Source organism: Balaenoptera borealis (assembly GCF_965194805.1).
Source record: "Balaenoptera borealis genome assembly, chromosome: 11".
In the NCBI taxonomy this organism is placed as follows: domain Eukaryota; kingdom Metazoa; phylum Chordata; class Mammalia; order Artiodactyla; family Balaenopteridae; genus Balaenoptera; species Balaenoptera borealis.
In genome coordinates this window covers 37009739-37031280 of record NC_138868.1, presented here as the reverse complement: position 1 = coordinate 37031280, position 21542 = coordinate 37009739, and the positions used below count along the sequence as shown (strand labels likewise).

At 36.1% G+C, this 21542-nt stretch overlaps 1 protein-coding gene across 6 annotated transcripts in view; it reads left to right on the top strand.

Annotated features, from left to right (window-relative positions):
- PRMT3 (protein arginine methyltransferase 3) overlaps positions 1–21542 on the top strand; it is a 179166-nt gene that overhangs the window by 86094 nt on the left and 71530 nt on the right. For all 6 annotated transcript variants that reach the window (XM_082342441.1, XM_082342440.1, XM_082342442.1 and 3 more), the window contains exons 12-13: positions 1505–1692; positions 3732–3818. In XM_082342441.1, the coding sequence (XP_082198567.1) occupies positions 1505–1692; positions 3732–3818 (275 nt within the window). The remainder of the gene's footprint in view (positions 1–1504; positions 1693–3731; positions 3819–21542) is intronic.

The window sequence follows — 21542 nt, the reverse complement described above, 5'->3', positions numbered from 1 at the left end:
TTCTCAGCCATTTCTTTTCAGCCTCCTTTTCTTCTACTCATCCCTTAAATTCTGCTGCTCATTATGTATCCCTAGGTGACCTCATAAGCTCCCATAACTTATACTTGCATTTATGTGCTCATGGTTCCAAATTTATATATTGAACCCAGATTACCGCTTTTGAATTTCAGACCTGTATAGTCAGCTGGTTGTTGGATATTTTTACCTGTTTGTCTCATAAGCATTAAACTCTCATATTCCTCTTGAATCTGCCCTTTTTTTATTTCCTATTTTAATGGTTAGTACCACAGTTTACCCAGTTGCTAAGTCTAAAACCGTGTCATCCTTGACTCTTCCCTCTTTCTCACCTTCACAGCCAGGCGGTCTTACAGCCTTATGAGTTCTACCTCCTAAACACCCCTTGACTGTATCTCCTCCTTTCCATTCCCACAGCCGTCACTCTATTTCAGATCACCTGTATTATTACATTTATCTCTTAGTTTGTCTCTTAGTCTTGCTCCCTACCTTTTATTCTCCACATTGCACTCAAGGTGGCTTTTCTAAGACCAAAATCTGATCAAGTTGCTACCCTATGTAAAATTTTTCGCTGGCTTATCATTATTCTTAGTATAAAGTCTAATTTATTAATGTGGTTTACTCAGCACTGTTTTCTTTGGTCCCTCCTTTGTCGCCTCCTGTTTCACTGTTCCTCTCAAATTGGAGTGTACTGTGCCCCTACATGCCCACTGCCCCCTCTGCCTAGAACACTCTTCCCCTCCCACTGGGAACTTACTTGGTCTTCAGTTCTTGCCTTAAACAATATTATTGTTCCCCTGCTATAGCCAAATCTGAGTTAGCTGTTTTTTTCTGTAGGTCCCTTAGTAACTTATGCTTCCCCTTTCTTAGTATTTATTACATCACTAATAATTGCCAATATATTTGTCAGAATTGTGTAAATGTAAGTTTGAGTAGGGACATGTATCCACAGTCTGTAAATTAGAATAAGACTCAGTGCTCCCAATGCAGCACACATTTGGTGCTCATAAATGTTTACCTTTTATAATGAATAAGAGAGGGTAGTATGAACTGGTCTTCTACACAACTGTAAAATTCTATCACACGACACCTTTTTAAAGGATTTGTCTCTTCACGTTTCAGAGGAACATTTAAAGTAAAAATCTAGTACCTCTTTTACAGTCAGCATGTTTAATGTTAATAAATATGTTTATTTCAGGATTGTGTCCATCCTTTTTAAGTAATTTGAGTGGGAACCCATCATTGAAATCCTTGTTTTAATCTTACCATCACAGTAATAGAAATCTTTTATTTATTATTTTTTTAAAGAGGCTACAACATGGAACTTGGTTATTTTCTCTGATCTACACCTTTGTTAATCCCCCGCTGCTAGTAATCATTTGCTAGCAATCTGTACTGTTGGATTTGATATTTATATTTAGCCTTTAAAAATTATATTTTGTTATAAAGAGAGATAATGCTAAATTGTTGGATGTTTTATTTGTTACAGTCTACCCTGATATTTGCACTATCAGCCTTGTGGCAGTAAGTGATATGAATAAACATGCCGATAGAATTACTTTTTGGGATGATGTCTATGGCTTCAACATGTCCTGCATGAAGAAAGCAGTTATTCCAGAAGCTGTGGTGGAAGTTTTAGATCCAAAGACTCTTATTTCAGACCCCTGTAGTATTAAGGTAGGTATTTTACTAATTTTATTTTCTATAACAGTATGGCTATTTTTCTTAGTTTTCATTTATGAGTTTAGTATTTCAAATTAATATATTGATTTTATATATATATCTTCAAAACAGTAATTATTCTTTCTATTTTAATTAATCTAAAGCAGCTGGATGTCATAATATTTGCCAGTTCACTGTGTCATCCCTTTGGAATCACTTCTCTTTATATATTGAAGTTCCTTATACTGAAGGCTTGAATCATTTATTTTGGCATAGTGAAGGCAAAAAGTCCTGCTGTACTGTCATTTCTTCTTCACCAGCACATTCTGGCCTTATCCTCGCATCTCGTTTACAGCCAGATTATTCGCTCATATGTGTTTCACACAACTTCTCTCATTCAGATTTCTTCCAGCCTTTTCAGATTAAGTAATTATAGTGACTGTGCCCATGAAACTAAAACCCTACTATGTTCACATTGCTTAGTTAATTCCTTTTGTGTTTTAATCTTACTCTTCACCATGTTAATCTCTAGTTTTATTGTCAATTTTGCTATGTCGAATTTACATGGGTGGAAAAATAACTTTGCAGTGAGTGAAAGTCCTATTGCTTTTTTTTAAAAAAAAGCATTCTTAATTCATCTGTTTCTTAATTCATCTGTTTCAATTGTATCATCAAATAAATATAGCCTGTTCAGTGTTAAGTTCAGAACATTGTCTCTTCTTTTTTAGTCCACTGTTACTTTCATAGTATCAATAATTGTTCTCTGCACAAAGTAGATATTCAGTTAGTGTTCATTAATTTTCTTAAATTGATGAACTATTTTAAATTAACACATAAAGTTTCTCAACAACAACAAGCTGATTAAAATTGCATTCAGCTTTTAAGAAAAAAAATACAGCCTGGTTAATGACTGCAGGACTGTTCGCTGCCCTGGTATACTGAGTGTAAGGGACTTATTTGGATTCTTTGACTCAGGGTAGGGGTGTAAGCCACCTCAGCATAAAGACTGAGCAGAAAGAGGAGGGTCATGTGGGTGTGCTAATTTCTCTCTCTAGTTATCTCTTTGCTTAATGCCAAAAAATGCTCTGAATAAGTAAAATAGTTGAAATAGAAAATTTAGGACTGATAAACAAAGGTGTTTAAAAAGTATATATATATATATATATATATATACCCTTTCTCTTATTTTGTTTGTTTAGGTAAATATAGTATGTTCTGTGTTCTGCAATCCTCCTATAAATAAAAGGCAACCATGTTGTAACGTTTTAAAAATTTTCTCAAACTATTTAAAATAGAGTATTGTCTCAGGTAGTCATATGAATTGTGTTCCCTGTACACCTACTCATGGTAAGTCAAATGTTGACAGCCTTTACAGCATCATTTGGTCACACTGCTGTAGCTGAGTCCATCTACTCTCCATAGTGAAATGGAGAAGGATTTGAACTAGGTAGGGCAGAATAAGAAAATAAGGATATTTGGCCATTTTTTTTCCTGAAGTGAATCTTCGTAGTTGGTTTTGCTCGGTTGGAATTGTTGTGGTTTTTCCTAGTATGTAACAAACTTCAGATGCACTTACAAGAGTGAACTCTAAAACACCTTGTCCTTTTAAATAGCATATGTTTTCAAGTTGGCATTTCCTACAAAAATATTAACTGTTATCACACATAATTTATTGTAAATGTGTACCACCGGTGGTATACAGAATGATTTTAGTTGGAACACAGGAAAACATTTTTTATTTGAGAGTATTTTAATGTGTCTTAGAAAAACTTTAGCACAACAGAGCCATGATTTGATATATATTATTCTTATAAGAAGTCTAAGTTAAAAGTACTAATTTGATTTAAAGAAAAATTAGCTGAATAATAGTGCTAGTAGTCCTTAAATTTAGAAATAATCCCGAAAGTGGGGTGTGAATGATTAAAGTTGGCAAAGCATTGGTTTACAGTAATCCTTTTTGCATAAAAAAACGAAGGAATACTTATCTGTTTGTTTCTGGTTTTGTTTTTACTATTTTTACTAAGTTCTTCCCTCCACTCTTTTTTAATGGGTAGCATATAGATTGCCATACGACATCTGTCTCAGATTTGGAGTTCTCTTCAGATTTTACCCTAAAAATCACAAAGACATCATTGTGCACGGTAAGCTATTTCATTCTACTTTCACAAATCTCTCTAGTAGTGCGGTCGATTGGCAGGCTAATGAATTACCAGGCTTGTGATAAATGAAAAAGACTATTGCCTTTGACAGTCTATCTTTGTCTTTGTTAGACTATCCAATAGATCTGTTTTAATAGGTCAGTAGACTTCAAAAAAGTTAGTTTAGTTCAGAAGAGAAAGTATTAGGGAACCATGATTACAGAATGATTTTTCTTTATAGACTCATTATTACCTATCATATAATTAACTGAGAACACTCAGCTTTATCTTCATAGACAAAAATTAATGTCCTGCTCCTCCCAGTAACTCTTAACACTCAATTTAGATGGAAATAAGATGTTTATTTGGTGTAATATTTTATATTCTTGTGAGAAAAATAATGAAGAAACTGATTGTTTACCTTTCCTTAAAGAATCAACCTGGTGTAATAGAAAAAGTATGCACTTTAGAAGAGTTAGACAAATCTGGTTTCACATTTGGTTCTGCCACTCACTAATCTGTTACTTTGTTCAAGTTACCTAGGTAATTTGTACCTCAGACTAATCAACTGCTTTAAGAAAAATGTTAATCCTTTCTGTCTAGAAGACTAGTTACACATTGATTAGTGAGATAATATGTGAAAACACCTAAAATGTAGCCAGAAATGTTATTAAAATATAGTAATTTTTTTCTTAAGTAATTTCTAAATGTATATTCATACTAAGGTAACAGTATATGCCTTTACTGGGAGACTCAGAATGTTAATAAAATGTAGGCCTTTACTTAAGAAGGTATGAATTTACATAGGTGTTATGATATAAATATTTATATTATTTTAAAATTTAATTATATTGTTTTAAAAATACTCATTATAACTTCAGAATTAAAATTTGTATTGAAAACTGTATTGTCAGAAACTGTGTGAAACAGATTATAGACTTGTTAACTTTGACTCTTCAACCTGATTCTTTTCAATACTTTGCTCAGATTGACATACAAAAGATTATATGATTTCTTTAAAATTTTTTCAGTTCATTTTGAGCCAATAATTATTTTATATCCAAATGAGTTTAACTGTGTTCTTTGATGTTTTGAGGAATTCTTTTTTTCATTGAAATTGGTTTTACAGTTTTGAAAAGTTAAGTATCTAAATCCCAGATTTATGATCATTAAGCACCAATTATATTCATTTAATTGGTGAAAAGCAAAATTTCATTCTTCCCATTCGTTTATCCCAGATTTTCTAATTCTGCTTTTTAATAACTGAAATGATTTGGTCAATTGAAATTACAGGCTAAAGTCTTTAACTCCTAGACTTACTCTGTGTTTTGATATTAGTAATCCTTGAGAGTTAAAAAAGACCTCTTTTTAAAATAATTTATTGAAGTGTAGTTGATTTACAATGTTGTGTTCATTTTTGCTGTACAGCAAAGAATGTATATATCTATAACATATATATGTATATATGTTATATGTATATACACGTTCTTTTTCATACTCTTTTCCATTATGGTTTATCACAGGATATTGAATATAGTTCCCTGTGCTATACAGTAGGACCTGGTTGTTTAATCCATTCTATATATAATAGTTTAAATCTGCTAAGCCCAACCTCCCACTCCATCCCTCTCTACCCCACCCTCCCCGCAACCACAAGTCTGTTCTCTATGTCTGCAGGTCTGTTTCTGTTTCGTAGGTAAGTTCATCTGTGTCATAGTTTAGATTCCACATATAAGTGATGTCATATGGTATCTGTCTTTCTCTGTCTGACTTACTTCACTTAGTATGATAATCTCTAGATCCATCCGTGTTGCTGCAAATGACATTATCTCATTCTTTTTTATGGCTGAGTAGTATTCCATTGTATACATGCACCATATCATCTTTATCCATTCGTCTGTCAGTGGGCATTTAAGTTGCTTCCATGTCTTGGCTATTATGAATAATACTGCTGTGAACATTGGGGTGCATGTATCTTTTTGAATTATAGTTTTGCCTGGAAGTATGCTCAGGAGTGGGATTGCTGGATCATATGGCAACCCTATTTTTAGTTTTTTGAGGAACCTCCATACTGTTTTCCATAGTGACTGCTCCAATTTACGTTCCCATCAACAGTATAGGAGGGTTTCCTTTTCTCCACACCCTCTCCAGCATTTGTTATTTGTAGATTTTTTTAAATGATGACCATTCTGACTGGTGTGAAGTGGTACCTCATTGTAGTTTTGATTTGCATTTCTCTAATAATTAGTGATGTTGAGCATCTTTTCATGTGCCTGTTGGCCATCTGTATGTCTTCTTTGGAGAAATGTCTATTTAGGCCCTCTGCCCATTTTTCGATTGGGTTGTTTGTTTTTTGTTGTTGAGTTGTATGAGCTCTTTGTGTATTTTGGAAATTAATCCCTTGTCAATCGCATCATTTGCAAATGTTTTCTCTGATTCTGTATGTTGTCTTTTTGTTTTGTTTATGGTTTCCTTTGCTGTACAAAAGCTTATAAGTTTGATTAGGTCCCATTTGTTTATTTTTGCTTTTATTTTTATTGCCTTGGGAAACTGACCTAAGGAAACCCTGGTACGATTTATGCGAGAGAATGTTTTTGCCTATGTTCTCTTCTAGGCGTTTTATGGTGTCAGGTCTTATGTTTAAGTCTTTAAGCCATTTTGAGTTTTTTTGTGTGTATGGTGTGAGGTTTATTTTTGTGTATGGTGTAAATCAACTTCATTGATTTACATGCAGCTGTCTGTCCAGCTTTCCCAAAACCACTTGCTGAAGAGACTGTCTACAAAAGACCTCTTGTTTAATGACAATTGATTGATCTATAAGGGAATCTTAGAAATTACTTGTCATATTACCAGTACTGTTAAATTATATTATTTCAAATCTACTTGCAATGACCTCCACATAAGTCAAAGTAGAGCAAATGTAAAACTGTGGTGAAGATCTGAAAAAATGTTTTTAGTTGTGCATATTTCTGAACTTTATATAGATGAGTTTATTGAGTTTCATTGAAATGTTTTTTATTTTCTGGGTATTGGTCGGTGTTCTTAGTTTCGGATAACAGAATCCAAATCAGCTTGTTTAAGCAGAAAGGGATTTACTAAAGGGAATAGGAGGATTTCCAGACACATTGGGAGAGCTAAAAGAACAGGCAGCATTTTGAACTTCCAGAAACAACTTCTAGAACCACACCTTAGAACTGGCCTGCTACAAAAACTGTCTTCACCACTGCAGGCCCTGTAACCCCCAATGCCACTCGGTAACTGGTAGCCACCACTGACAACCCCAGATGAATGAAACCCTCACCACCATCCTGTTCTAGTCCCCCCACCCCCCACCCCCAACTCCTGCTGTCCAGTTCCTCCCTACAGATCTTCATTCCGCACCTCTGCTTAGCTAAACGCAGGTCATGTGGTACCCTAGTTACAGGAAATCTTGGAAAGTAGTTTTAGCTGCAGTGGTGTTATGCTGGAGAAAGAGTTTCATAACACGTATACTGGATTCCCCCGCTGTCTGAAAGTAGAGCATTCCTACGAAACCTTTCGTAAGATGAAATGGCGTAAAGTGAAGAAGCAATTACCTTAGGACACATCTTGCTAACAGTGGATAAAATAAATTGAAATAAAGTGCAGACACAGTTCAAAGCTCTGGTGGCTCGATGCTGAGATGCTGAGCGTAGTTCCTGGGGAAGGAGTGTGGCAGTGCTACTCTTGCTCCTGGGGGCGCGCGCTGAAAAACAAACACTGAATGCTACTTTTGCTTTTCGCCTTTCTTCGTAAAAACAAAAATCCTTTTCAAATTTCTTTGTTAGGGAAAATAGGTACTAATGTAGGTCTTTCGTAAAAGCGACATGGTGTAAAGTGAACTTTTGAAAAACAGGAGATACCTGTATAGAATTTTTTCTATTTCCTGTTATTTGGGATGGAGTACCAGAAGCTTTATGTTAAAAGGAATTGTATTTATCCTTTGGTGATCTTAGTTTTCATTCTGTATGTTTTAAAGAGTAAAATAGAAAGAAACAAAACAAGAAAAAAAACTGGTAAAGTCTGTTTAATCCAAAGATTGTAATTACAGTGTTTATGTTGAGAAATAATGTATCAAATAGATGGTGCTGCATGTGCAGTCAGAGTTCCATATCTGTGAAGAGCCTTTTAGAAGTACATTTTTATTCCCAGCTTGCCTGAATGATTTTAGTAGAAAAGTCTGGAAATGAGGTTGGCCTGGAGTTTGAGAGGAAGGTGGCAGGAGATTGGCAGGGACTTGTATGTGTCTGATCACTGCTGAATAACATAGTTCTATAATTTACCTTGAGAGGAATGTATAGTTTCAAACCATATTTGTTGGCTGCATGCCAGGTATTGAACAGATAAATTTTAGTACGTAACATTTATGCTAACTCTTCTGATATTATTCTGTCAAATAGTCAATATAAATTATCTTCTGATGGTGGTGGTGATAATATCTAACAGTCATTGAACATTTGTATGTCAGGCAATGTGCTAATCACTTTAAAAACATTATTTCATTTAGTCTTCATAATAACTAGTTGAAGTGGATCCTAGTATTCCCATTTTATGGGTGAAGAAAAAAATAAATCACTATAATGTTTTGTGAAATATCCTTACTCTTTCCTGACCCTTCTTGGTGGGATTGTACAAACTATTAAAGGAACATTGAGAAACCTTATGAACGTGTTCTTCCAGGTGTGAAAGAAAGGAGGTTGCATTGTTCCGCTTTTGAAACAGATCTGAAAAATCTTATTCCTGGCCAATAGTCCAGCAGTTGTTGGGAGGGAGAGAGAAAGAGAATGTGTATGATCACAATGTGCTCTTCCTCAGGGATAGGACTGACAGATTTATATGATACAATAAGTCCCATATCCCATCCTCTTTGCAGCAGAGAAAAAGGAGCTCTTTGAAAATGTTTTCTTCACCCTTTCAGAGTAAGCTTATAGTTGTTTGATTAATCATCTATATTTCTTAAAACCTTCCTTTCCGGGCTTCCCTGGTGGCGCAGTGGTTGAGAATCTGCCTGCCAGTGCAGGGGACACGGGTTCGAGCCCTGGTCTGGGAAGATCCCACATGCCACGGAGCAACTAGGCCCGTGAGCCACAATTACTGAGCCTGCGCGTCTGGAGCCTGTGCTCTGCAACAAGAGAGGCCGCGATAGTGAGAGGCCCGCGCACCGCGATGAACAGTGGCCCCCACTTGCCGCAACTAGAGAAAGCCCTCGCACAGAAACGAAGACCCAACACAGCCATAAATAATAAATAAATAATTAATTAATTTAAAAAAAAAAAAAAAACCTTCCTTTCCTTCCCAGTATGCGTCCTCTAACATGAGCCTGACATGAGTAAGATTTGTGGCCTAGTGCGTTTATTACATTTCCATTGTCTGTGAATTCCAGCCACCCACCCGTACCTGCTCCAGCTGTCTTTTGCTCTTTGACGTTGTGCCAGCTCCTTACACTCTCCCCTGCCAGCCGTCTGGAGCTATTATGCAAGCCTAGTCTCTGCGGCTACTTTTTAGATATTTTGCCTGGTTACTTGGGAATAATCCATTAGCAAAGGTATTAAGAGGATGAGTGCCTAATTGGAACTTTGTTTCTCCATTACATAATCAGAAGAATTAATGGAAATATGGGAAATAAAAAACAATGCCTGGTAAAGTGATGGAGAAAGTTACTTTGGGGAGGAAGAGGTGAGGCTTTCTTAGAGTGAAGAAAAAGATATCCAGTTTTGTACTGCTAAGTACAAACCTTCAAATATATTAAATGCTTGCTTTCTTGTGCTTGAAACTTGAATGAATAGCTAAAAAGTAAGATGGACAATTTCTCTGAATAGTTAAGCCCATTTGAAATATATGCATAACCATTTATTTCTTAATGAGATTCTAAATTTGTGGCCTAATTAAAATATTGAAGGAAACTGGATTTTTCAAACTAACAGGATGCTTAGAACACCCTCTTTGAATTTAATTTCGATCGCATGTGTGCTATAGACTGATAGTGCTTTTAGATGGCTTTCTCAAGTGTGTTGGAGCCTTTAATGGAAAAATATCTTTTCTTTGCAGTTTCCTCCACCAACATACACACAGACACACACACATACAGCCCAGAAGAAATTTGATAGCATTTCTAATTTAATGGTTTGCATTAGCAAACTTTATGTTTTGGGGAATTTAACATGATGTGATACTTATATGTAAATGTTTGAGTCTTGGTTGTCTATAATGGTTGAAGGATAATTTTCCAGTGAATACTAGTAACACATACATAGCAATTTTCTGACCATTTTTTACTGTATCAGTTGATATTATTGACAGTTAAGGTCAAATCACCTTTGCTTTTATGATGGTACGAAGCTTTAGTTAGCAACTGGCTTCCTATCTATCAGCCTGTCTAACCTTGCAGTAAATGAAGAATAAAGTCCATTATTTTTATGGAAAGTTTATAGGTGTTCAAAAGTAAATGATTTAAGGCTATACGATTTAGAACCAGTGTGTTTTATCTTGTGAGTTATGGCTTATTTTTTAATGTCATTTATGTAATTGTGTAATGTTCTCTTACTCTGTTCCAGCAGCATTTATATTGGCATCTGTCTGTATAAGCTCCTTAAAGATATAGACAAGCATCCTTTTCATAATCCTTGGTATACATTAAATGACTTCTCATACTTCCTTTCATATAAAAATGAGTTGTTTACCTTAAGAATGAAAATATTTAAGACAGTTTTATCAGATTACATGCCCACATATGTAATGTCTTTGACATGTAAAGATTTTTTTTATTTGATACATCATCTCTTAAAGCAATCATTTTTCTATCTTAATTTCAGCATTATATTTTCTGTCTTTTATTCTGCCTCTCTATTAGTGTGCACTAGAATAATGACTGTACAGCAATGTTCAGTTTGTATAAACTTTCCTTAATATGATTTTAAGCCTCATTTAACAAAGAATATTATTTTTTCTAGCCATTTTTCTTTTACTGCAGTTGTTAAAGATGAACCAGTGGATTAAGTAAAAAATATCAGACTTTTTCAATACTTGTATTTAAAAACCTCTTATATTTTAGCTTTTATAAAAGTGCATAAATATGAGTTCAGTGACATTTGAGAGCTATTTAATTTTTATCATAACTTTTAAAATCTTTATAATAATGTAAAATTTTATATTAACAGACATTTCAGTTTGTTAAACAAATATTAAATGCTGACTATGTGCCAGATACTTGTCTGAAATCTGTGGGCACAAAACAAAACAAATAAAACTATACTCTGTCCTGAAAAGGCACTTAAGTGAGAGGACACAGGTACTGACAACATTTTAGTATGAATAATAAAGATAGGAATATAGAGATATTAACAGGGTAGTCTGGGATTGGGAGCACAGAAGTGAGGTATTTTTCTGGTGGAAAAATTATAGTTGGTAATCAGATTTTACAGCCAAGATTTCATGACGAAGAAAAAAAACTTTACCTCTCTCTCAAAAAAAAAAAAAAGATTTGTGTTTTAAACAAGGAAGCCTATTCTGTTTCCAAGGATGAAAAGATTGACAGAAAAGCTAAAGTATGGTAGCCATGTAGGAAGTTCATTTTGGGATAATTTCTATTCACTTATTTTTTAATTCACTGGTCTTTTCTTCACCTGTATTCTTTCTGTTGTTAAGGTCGCCAATAAATATTTTCATTTTAAATATCATGTGTTTTAGTTGTAGAATTTCTATTTTGATTGAGTTATTATTTTTCATCTTTTTAACCACTTTGGTCAATCTTTTTACCTAAATTCCTTAACATATTTATAATAATTCTTTTAAGATCTGTTTGCTAGTTCTATGAGCCACCTGCGATTCTACTTCTGTTGCTTTTTTCTTTTGACTGTGGTCACATTTTCCTATTTCTTCTCATATTTCATAACTTTATATTTTATGCTAGACATTGTATAAAAGATAGTACAGTCTTATGTAAGTAATACTTCTCCTAGACGGGCTTCCACTTACCTCTGGTAGCTAGGATGACGGCCTGATCCCTTTTATCTAATCTGGAGTTGAGCTTGATCAGGGCTGGGTACCACTGCAGTTAATTTACTGTGATTTGAGCATAAGATTAGGCCTCTCCCTCTTGCCAACTTCTTGGAAAGACCATCAAAATAAAGCTGAGTTTAGGGAGAAAAACAGAGTCAGGATATTTATGAGGTTTGAGAGATCTGATTTTCAGAGGGTCTGTCAATGCAGAGCAAGGGATTAGAGGGGAGAGGAAAGGTCCTGATCTGGATTTGGCATAGTTAATGATCTAGTTGAGAATTGGTAGTGCCAACTAAAATTGTCACTTACTGTCTGCCTTTACAAGGATTAGGTCACTAATCTTCGTCAGAGATTAGTTGCTCCCTCTTCGGAGCAGTTCCTCAGTGCTATCCGAGATGCTGTGTCCTGGGCTAGAGTCCTCCTTTTGCCCCAAATAAAACAACTCACAACTCTCACGTTGAGCATTTTTTTTTTTTTCAGTTGACCGCAGACACAGTGAGGGGTGGGTTTCAGAGTGAGTTTTGAAGAGTAAACAGTGTAGTTGAGCCATCTGCTTTTGAGAAGAGGGTGGTGCGTATTTACTCTCAGATTTAGCTGAAAAGTTTATTGTTCATATAAATGGGTTTTCTTGAGGTGCCTGAAACAAACCACCTCATCTTTCTGGGCAAGAGTTTGTGGAATAGCAGAGAGCTGAATAGTAACACCATGCTAATGGTGACAGTGAACTGTGTGGCTGCAGATGCTCTTGGCTTTGAGATCTAAACACTGCAAGAAAACCTTTCTTCCTGTTTCGTCCTACAAGCACCAGCTTCATCTACCTTCTTAGTTTGCAGAGACGACTAGCCATCCCTTTCAGGATTCTCCAAATTCCAGTGCACCATACTAGCCCAGACCTGGCCGTCAAAAATTGGTTGGGTTTTCCTTATCCCAGCAAGGTTCCTGTGCCTGTGGCATTTTTACTGCTTTGCGCATCCATTGCCCCAGCATTGGATAGACGCTCTCAGGTGACAGCAACTGTTTCTGTCTGCTCAGTTGGGAAGGGCTCATTCCTCTCTGGAAATAGTTTATTTAGACTTATTTGCATCCAAGGCTTTTTGATGGTTTTAGTGAAAAATGTAATTGTTTACTTTACCCAATTTTTTGTTGTTGTTGTTGTTGCATCAGAGTAAGGAGAGGGTCTTTTGCAAATATACCCTACTAGAAACAGAAGTCCCTGAATGCATTATCTTAAAAGCCCAATCTAGAAAATAAATCTGGGTTTACACATTTAGGATTTTTTTTAAGTTAGGAAAAGTAAATGAAAATAAACAAAAGTTAATGATACCTCTCAATTCTCATTTTGTTTTTTTTTTCTTTTATTTATTTTTTTAATAGATTTGTATTTATTTATTTATTTTTGTCTGTGTTGGGTCTTTGTTGCTGCGCGCGGGTTTTCTCTACTTGTGGCGAGCGGGGGCTACTCTTCCTTGCGGTGCGCAGGCTTCTCATTGCAGTGGCTTCTCTTGTTGCGGAGCACGGGCTCTAGGCACGTGGGCTTCAGTAGTTGTGGCACATGGGCTCAGTAGATGTGGCTTGCGGGCTCTAGAGCGCAGGCTCAGTAGCTGTGGCGCACGGGCTTAGTTGCTCTGTGGCATGTGGGATCTTCCCAGACCAGGGTTCAAACCTGCATCCCCTGCATTGGCAGGCAGATTCTTAACCACTGTGCCACCAGGGAAGCCTTTTTTCTTTTTTTTTTTTTTTAAAATGATATACTTGATAAATGGTAGAAACAGATATTTAAGAGGCACTGATATTTAGCTTTGGATGGAATCAGAACAAGTCTTGAGTTACAGTTTTTAAGGCTAATGCAAATGTTATTAAAAGAAACTTTCAAGTGTTTACCATTCAGACTTTCCTGATTCTCAAGGAGTACTCATAGTACTCCTTGTTTTCATTTTGCGTTTTAATTAAGCTTTAAATTTTTCTGATGGCTTAAGAAGAAACATCAAAATGAGCCCATTTCTTTGCAGTTGTGTTCTTTAACTCTTCTTTCAAAGCTTTTTGAAAAATCTCTGACAGTCGAAGCCTACTAATTTTAAACTCATTCCTTGGTATTAAATCAGTTCTTAGTACTTTTGGGTGTAAATTGACGTAATTTTGACCTTGCAAAGCTAATCAACTAAAGAAACTATTAAAACACATCTGTGCTGCTTAGAAATAGTAAGATTTGTCTTGAACTTGCATCATAGATTTTAGTGGGACATCTGGTATATATTTTAACAGGCTTCGTTAAGTAAATTTTATGTCTCGGAGGGAGAGCATTTCTAATTGTAAGACTCCACCTCTACAGTCAGTTTTAGGTTTCTACTTAAATGAATAGCCATACAGTCTAGAGCCTGGTCCTGAACTTTCTTCTCTCTTCTGAAACCTGAACCTTTGGAGTTAGACTTAGATGGTGTTGAGAATACTTAAATCTCTTTATTTCCAGGAACTGGTTATTGAATAGTATTACATGTTAAGAGCTGCAAGGCATTGGGAATATAGTAATAAGCCATTAATGCCTCTATTCATGAGGCATTAATGGGGGAGACAGATATTAACATTCACTTTGTGGCTATTAGATAATACCAAAGAATTAATGAGAATTTGGTTATATGTGATAAAGGCATTTTAGTTATATAAGGAAATGTTCATATTTTTTAGAGTCGTAAACAAGTAGGTAGGGGAGAAGTGACATGATGTCAGGCATTCGCTTCAAGACAGTTCAGCAAAAAGAGGGGCACGGGGCAGAGGGAGAATAGATGAAGCAAATGTGCCAAATACTGGTCACTGTTGAATATAGGTGATAGGTACTCAGAGGTTCTATAATTGTGTATATGTTTGAAGTTTTTCATAGTCGGATCTTTTTAAAGGATCATACTAATGACAATATTCTAAGAAATGCCTAAGAGTGATGAGGCAAATGTACTGTGCTAAGTTGCTTCTATAAAACACAGCTATCTGCTGTAGCTACCAAGGCTGAACACATGCTTACCCTATGGCTTAACCTTTTCACTCTTAGAAATACCTTCATATATTCACCAAAAAGACAGGTACAAGAATGTCCATTGCAGCATTGCTCATTAGATCCCTAAACTAGAAGTAAGCCAAACATTCATCAATAGTAGAATGGATAAATACATGCAGTATATTTATGGAATAATATACATCAGTGGGGAAAAAAGGTGATCTTGACTATACACTATGACATGGATGAATTTCATGAATACAGCATTCATGAAAAAAGGAAAAAAAAGCCAGATACAGAAACGTTTCTGTCTTTAAATTTCCATAACAAGCTAAACTAGTATAATGGTGGTAAACATCAGAATAGTGGTTACATTTTGTGGGAGGATTTAATCATTGGATTGGAAGGGGAATAATAGAAGCTCTGGGGTCTTGAGAGTGGTCTGTATCTTGATCTAGGTAGTGGTTGAGTGTGTTCACTTTGTAAAAGTTCACTGTGCTCAGTCAGTGATTTCCTCACTTTTATGTGTGTGTTATATATTTTATACTTGTATTCTTCAATAAAACATTTTTTAAATGATTCTCACATTGGCTTAAAAAAAAAATCTCTATTTTTTGCATGTACATAACATTTCAGTTTAAAAGTTCTTAAAGAACAAACCAAAAAAGGACATCTGGTGGTCAGAGCTTGGTGAGTAAAAGGAACTGAAAGAAGCCCAGCATGGCTGGCACATGTAGACCAGTGCTGAAGGAGGGTGGCAAGCTGTCCAGATCATTTAGCACCTGTGCTATTTGTTTTTTTCCTTAGACCAGTGGGAAATAATTGAAGTTTTTTAAAGAGAGTGATACGACCTGAAGGGCACTTGAGAAGGTTCATGGTTGGAATGTGGAGAACAATTAGGAGACCAGAGTGGATATGAGAGGCCTATGAGTCAGCTATTACAGTACCTCAGGCAAGAAATGACAGTGACTTGCACAAAGGTAGTTTTAGTGGAGATGGAGAAAAGTGGATGTATTTGAGAGCTATCTAGAAGGTAAAATTGCCAGGACTTGAGCATGGATTAGATAATGAGAGATGAAGGAAAGAGGTCACAGTGGAGACTGCAAGGTTTCTCGCTTTTACAATTTGAAGAATGATGGTACTATTTTGTAAGACAAAGAAACCTGGAAGAACAGGTTTAGAGGTGAGGATAAGAAGCTCATTTATTAGTATGTTGAATTTGAAATGCCTTTGAGATATGTAAGTAGTGATGTCCAGTGGAAATTAGAATACTCTTCTGTGGTCTGTCTTGTCAAGTCAGACTTGTGACATATTCTGTCCACATATGATATATGACAGATATATGACAGTAGAATCAAAGAAGTATAGGCAATCATAAAATCACTCTTGAACTAAGATGTATTTTCTAACCTGTGCTACTTCTTGAGGTTAATAGGCTCTAAAAATTTTCTTTTCTCTCTCTCTCTTCCTTTTTTTTTTTGGTAGGCAAATCCAAGGGAGTAGCGTCATGTGCAAATAGAACTTGATCCAAATTAGCTATTCAGGTAGAAGAAAAAGAGTCCATGAGAGAATTAATGGTCTAATTAGTGCAGATGATACTACCCTCCATTTTACTTAATGAATATGTGCCCCAAAATGAGCCTGAGGTGGGAAACACATCTGCTGTTTCTTTAGTTATCTTCCGCTTCCAAGTATTTCTGTAGTATGAGCATCTTGCTGGACTGCATGTGATTCTTGCCTCTAAAGGTATATACAGTAGTCAGCCTTATACACATTCCAAGACCCTCAGTGCATGCCTGAAATCAAGGATAGTACCATACTCTATATATACACTGTGATTTTTCCTATATATACATACTTGTGATAAAGTTTAATTTATAATTAGACACAATAAGAGAATGTTCAAATTGCCAGCATCACTACTCTTGGAGTTCAGGGCCATTACTAAGTACAATAAGGTTTACTCAACAATTGATCAGATACCCGAGTTGGCTACTGAAGTGATTAACGGGTAGGTAGGATAAACAGCAAGGATACTGTGGATACTGTGGATTAACGGGTAGGTAGGATAAACAGCAAGGATACTGTGGACAAAGGGGTGATTCTCAACCTGAGCGGGATGGAGCAGGAGGGCGTGAGGTTTTGTCACACTACTCAGAAGGTCATGGAATTTAAAACTTACTGCTTATTTCTGGAAATTTCCATTTAATATTTTCATGGGTAACTGGTACCGAAGAACGGAAAACAGCAGATAAGTGGGGACTGCTGTATTTTTAATACAACATGGCACTCTGCAAGCCATCTGCTTTATCTGGAGCCCAACCAAAGAAATGGTGATTTGTGCCATTGCCAGAAGAACTGGTATTGAACATATTGAGCGATGGTTTATATTTCAGTCTCCAGTGCAAAACCTTAAGGGGTTTTCCTGAGTGATTTTGATTATCTGAGATTTTTCCAATATGTGACTTATCCTCTATATAATATATGACTCTACTGTAAAAGAACGCTTTGTCTCATATTTAAAGGGATTCTAGCTAGTTCTGATATTTTTGAGATTTGGTTAAAGTCCAGGTGTACCCTATGCATTACCTACAAAATTTTGGACACTTCCACTTAATCCTGTCTTATTTTTCATTTTTCCCAGCCACAGAGGGTCCATCCTTTTAAACTGGACCCCTAAGGATTTTAACCTTTTAAAATCTGGATTTCTTCAACCCATTCTCCATGTTTAGTTGCCCCCTTACCTACTTTTGTTCTCTCTCCTTGGAAACATACCATTAAGAAAAACTTAATTTTTAAAAATATATCTTTCCCACTTCATATTAACTTTGAGGTATATGTTTATTGAGTAGAATAGTGGGAAGAATCACCTGCAGTATTTAACTATTATTTAACCTACGCAGAGAGAATGCAGAAGTCCACAAAATGAGGAACCCTGAAGTTGAGTAAGACATCTTGTCCTTGGAGTCAACAGAGATTCCTATGCTTTATCCTCTTTTGAAAGCCATGCTGTAAATGACACTTCTGAATCTGCATTTTAAAAAATTCATTAAAATTGATTCTGAAGCCACCTATTGAGTTATGTTATAAAAGGATTTGAACATCAGTTGTTCTGAAATACAAGTTGAGTGGAATGTTGAAATTCTTAAGCTACATTACGATCATAATTAGTTTTAGATAGGTATAGGGTCATGCTTAAAGTCAGCAATGCCCAGGGTCAGAATAAATTTATGAGAGAAATAATCAAACTCAAGCCCGACTGAAATATTTATCTTAAGCACAGCAATAAGCATAAAAATCAAATAATCAATAATAGTGAACTCTTGATTAACGATGTCAGGGAAGTTCTCCCCAGCCTTATCTCAGAGGCTGCCAATTAGCATTATTAGGTTGTGATAGTAAATGAGTTTGACCAGGTATTTTCCTCTCTGATTCAGGCAGTTATCACTGGAATAATGACCTATAAGGAAGTAATTTTCTCAGTTCAGATTCCCTTTGACTTATGCTCTGGCAGAAACCATCGTAAATATTGGCATTCAGATCTTCTAAAAATCCTAAAGTACTTAGTATTTCCAGACATCTGAGGTATATGGATGTATTCACAGGAGAGATCAGTCCACATGCAAAGATGAGTCAAGAATTGGAAAAATAAATTTTTGTTGTATATACCTGTTTACCTAAATCAGTCTATCTTTTTCTTATTTAGAAGACTAGATGAGAAAAGGACCAGTCTTGAAATAGAAGGGAGTTTTCTAAAAATAATTTAAATCAAAGAGGAAAGTTTAAACAGTGGTAATCTAGCACTGTGGTTAAAAACTTCAAGCTCTGGGCTTCCCTGGTGGTGCAGTGGTTAAGCATCTGCCTGCCAATGCAAGGGACACGGGTTCAAGCCCTGGCCGGGGAGGATCCCACATGCCGCGGAGTGGCTGGGTTCGTGCTCCACAACTACTGAGCCTGCGCTCTAGAGCCCGCAAGCCACAACTGCTGAGCCCACGTGCCACAGCTACTGAAGCCTGCACGTCTAGAGTCTGTGCTCCGCAACAAGAGAAGCCATGACAGTGGCAGGCCCGTGCACTGCAACGAAGAGTGGCTCCCACTCACTGCAACTAGAGAAAGCCTGCGCACAGCAACAAAGACCCAACACAGCCAAAAATAAATAAATAAATAAATAAATAAATTTATTAAAAACAAACAAAACCAAAAAAAAACTTCAAGCTTTAAAGCCAGCAGGCCAAGTTTACCAGTATGACTTTAGAAGAGGTATTTAACTTCTCTGAACTTCAAATTTTTATCTGAAAAGTGGAGATAATAACACCAATAATTACCTGCTGGGTATTATTTTGAGTGCTAAATGAGATAGTGCATAAAAGCATTTACCACTTTGCCTGGCACATAGAAAATGCTCATAAAATGATCTGATTAATATTTCCATTCACTTTCCTCTCTTGCTACACTTTTTAAAGAAAGGGTTGTTTATTTAGTTTTATTTTTAACATTCATTTCCTTATGGGGATTTAGGATGGTGTGATTTCATAGATTGGATTTACTTGCTCCATCAGGATTGAACAAGCATCACTGATTTGGCTATCAGTACTATCTTAAAGACCAGTTTCTTTACAGGCAAAGATATGCAATGAACTCTTTGACCTGTTCTATCCCTGAATATCTAATGGATTAAAGAAATGAGACCTTATTTCAAAATGCCGCATTTATGCAAATCAGGTGCTTCTCAAAGCAAAATCACTCCTTCTTACAATTTTGCAGAGAGTCACATTTTTTACTTTCTAGATCACTAAGACAGTGACATAGCTACTACAGCATGCCCGTTCTTTTAACAAGTAATATGTCCTGGCTGTCCCTAAAGTCTGCACCATAGCATTCAATCTGATTTCTTTTTTCTCTTTTCCTCGTCATCCTTTTATTCAGCATCCAACCCCATGAATGGGGGCCCCGAAAGATGTTAAGTCATTGTCTCACTCAGTATTCAGAGATCACAATCAAAAAAACACGTAACTGCTACTAACTAGTATAATTACCTTTGAAAAATTACAGCCCTAAATGACCAAAAAAAAAAAAGTAATGTTACCAGATTTTTCATTCTCACCCCAGGTGTTGGATAGTTGTTAGAAGGGCTCAGGCGGGGAGGTGGTAGCCATCTTTTTTACTTCACATTTCAAAACAGAAAAAAATCCTATTCATTCCTGGAAGCTAAAGTGTATCACTTCTTCTACTTGTCCCCTATTTCCTGTCTGTCAAGGTTTCTTTCAGTATTCCATCTCCTAGTTTATACTTCTGAAGTTTCATAAAGACAAGAAGCGTCTTGTAGGGCTTCCCTGGTGGCGCAGTGGTTGAGAATCTGCCTGCCAATGCAGGGGACACGGGTTCGAGCCCAGGTCTGGGAAGATCCCACATACCACGGAGCAACTAGGCCCGTGAGCCACAATTGCTGAGCCTGCGCGTCTGGAGCCTGTGCTCCGCAACAAGAGAGGCCGTGATAGTGAGAGGCCCGTGCACCGCAATGAAGAGTGGCCCCCGCTTGCCACAACTAGAGAAAGCCCTCGCACAGCAACGAATACCCAATACAGCCATAAATAAATAAATAAATAAATAAAATTTTTAAAAATAAATAAATAAAATAAAATAAAACAAGTAATTAAAAAAAAAAGCGTCTTGTAGAGATTGATCTCGTAGTCACAAAAATGAGTTTTAATAGTTTTCAGTTTTAAACCTCTGCAGCAGTCACAAAACTGATTTATTTGTTCTGCATTCATTTTTAATTCAATATATCTACTCTTTTGTCCTTAAAATTAAAAATATAATGTTTACTTATCATTGATAGTATTTTCTGGCATTTGAGGAATGAAGAGTGGGCCATAGAGGCCTTATAGCTTTTAAGGAACATTGGAAACCAGCATGAAAAATGGAATATAAGGAAACAGTAACCATTGACATTGAGCTGTGAGAAACGGATGACATGTGAGGAAGCAGGAGATAGAAAACTAGAGAAGCAGTGGGCTGTAAGAGTTTTTAAGTGGCAAGCACAGACACAGACACACACACACACACACACACACACACACACACACCTTTTCAAGATGACTTTTCATTCAAGCAGCATGTATTGGATACTAGTGCTGTGTTAGGCACTGTGAATACAACAAAGAATGTAGTCTCTGACCCCAGAGACCTTCATTTAGTAGGAGAGGCCAACATATAAATAGATAGTTGTACTATGGTGTTCTATAATAGAATTTAAATACTACAGGCATATATAAAAGATAGCCTTGACCTGGCACACTCTTACTTACTCACTTTCCTCGAAAATCTTGCACATATTTAAGGTTTTTACCTTATTAGGCATGGATTTCTTCCAGAAAGCCTTCCTCATACTGTATGCAGTAAATTAGTGGGGAGTGATTAACTGATGTTGGTACAGACATCAAGGAATGTTCTAGAGTAGTTGACATCAAATATGAGTTTTGAATAAAAAGTAGGAAATAATAAGAGAAGTAAAGCCTCATGGTTTTCTTTTCCCAAAGGTCGGTAGGAGTTGAGCATAATATATCACTTCATTTCTTTTATTTGTTCACTCAATTAACAAATCTTTATTAATTTCGTTTAGTCCCTGAACATCCAGGCTATTTCATGCCTTTGTAACTGCACGGCTGTTTTCACTAAATGTTTAGATTGAATGCCCAGTCATTGTGCTTAGGCATTGAGGGTAG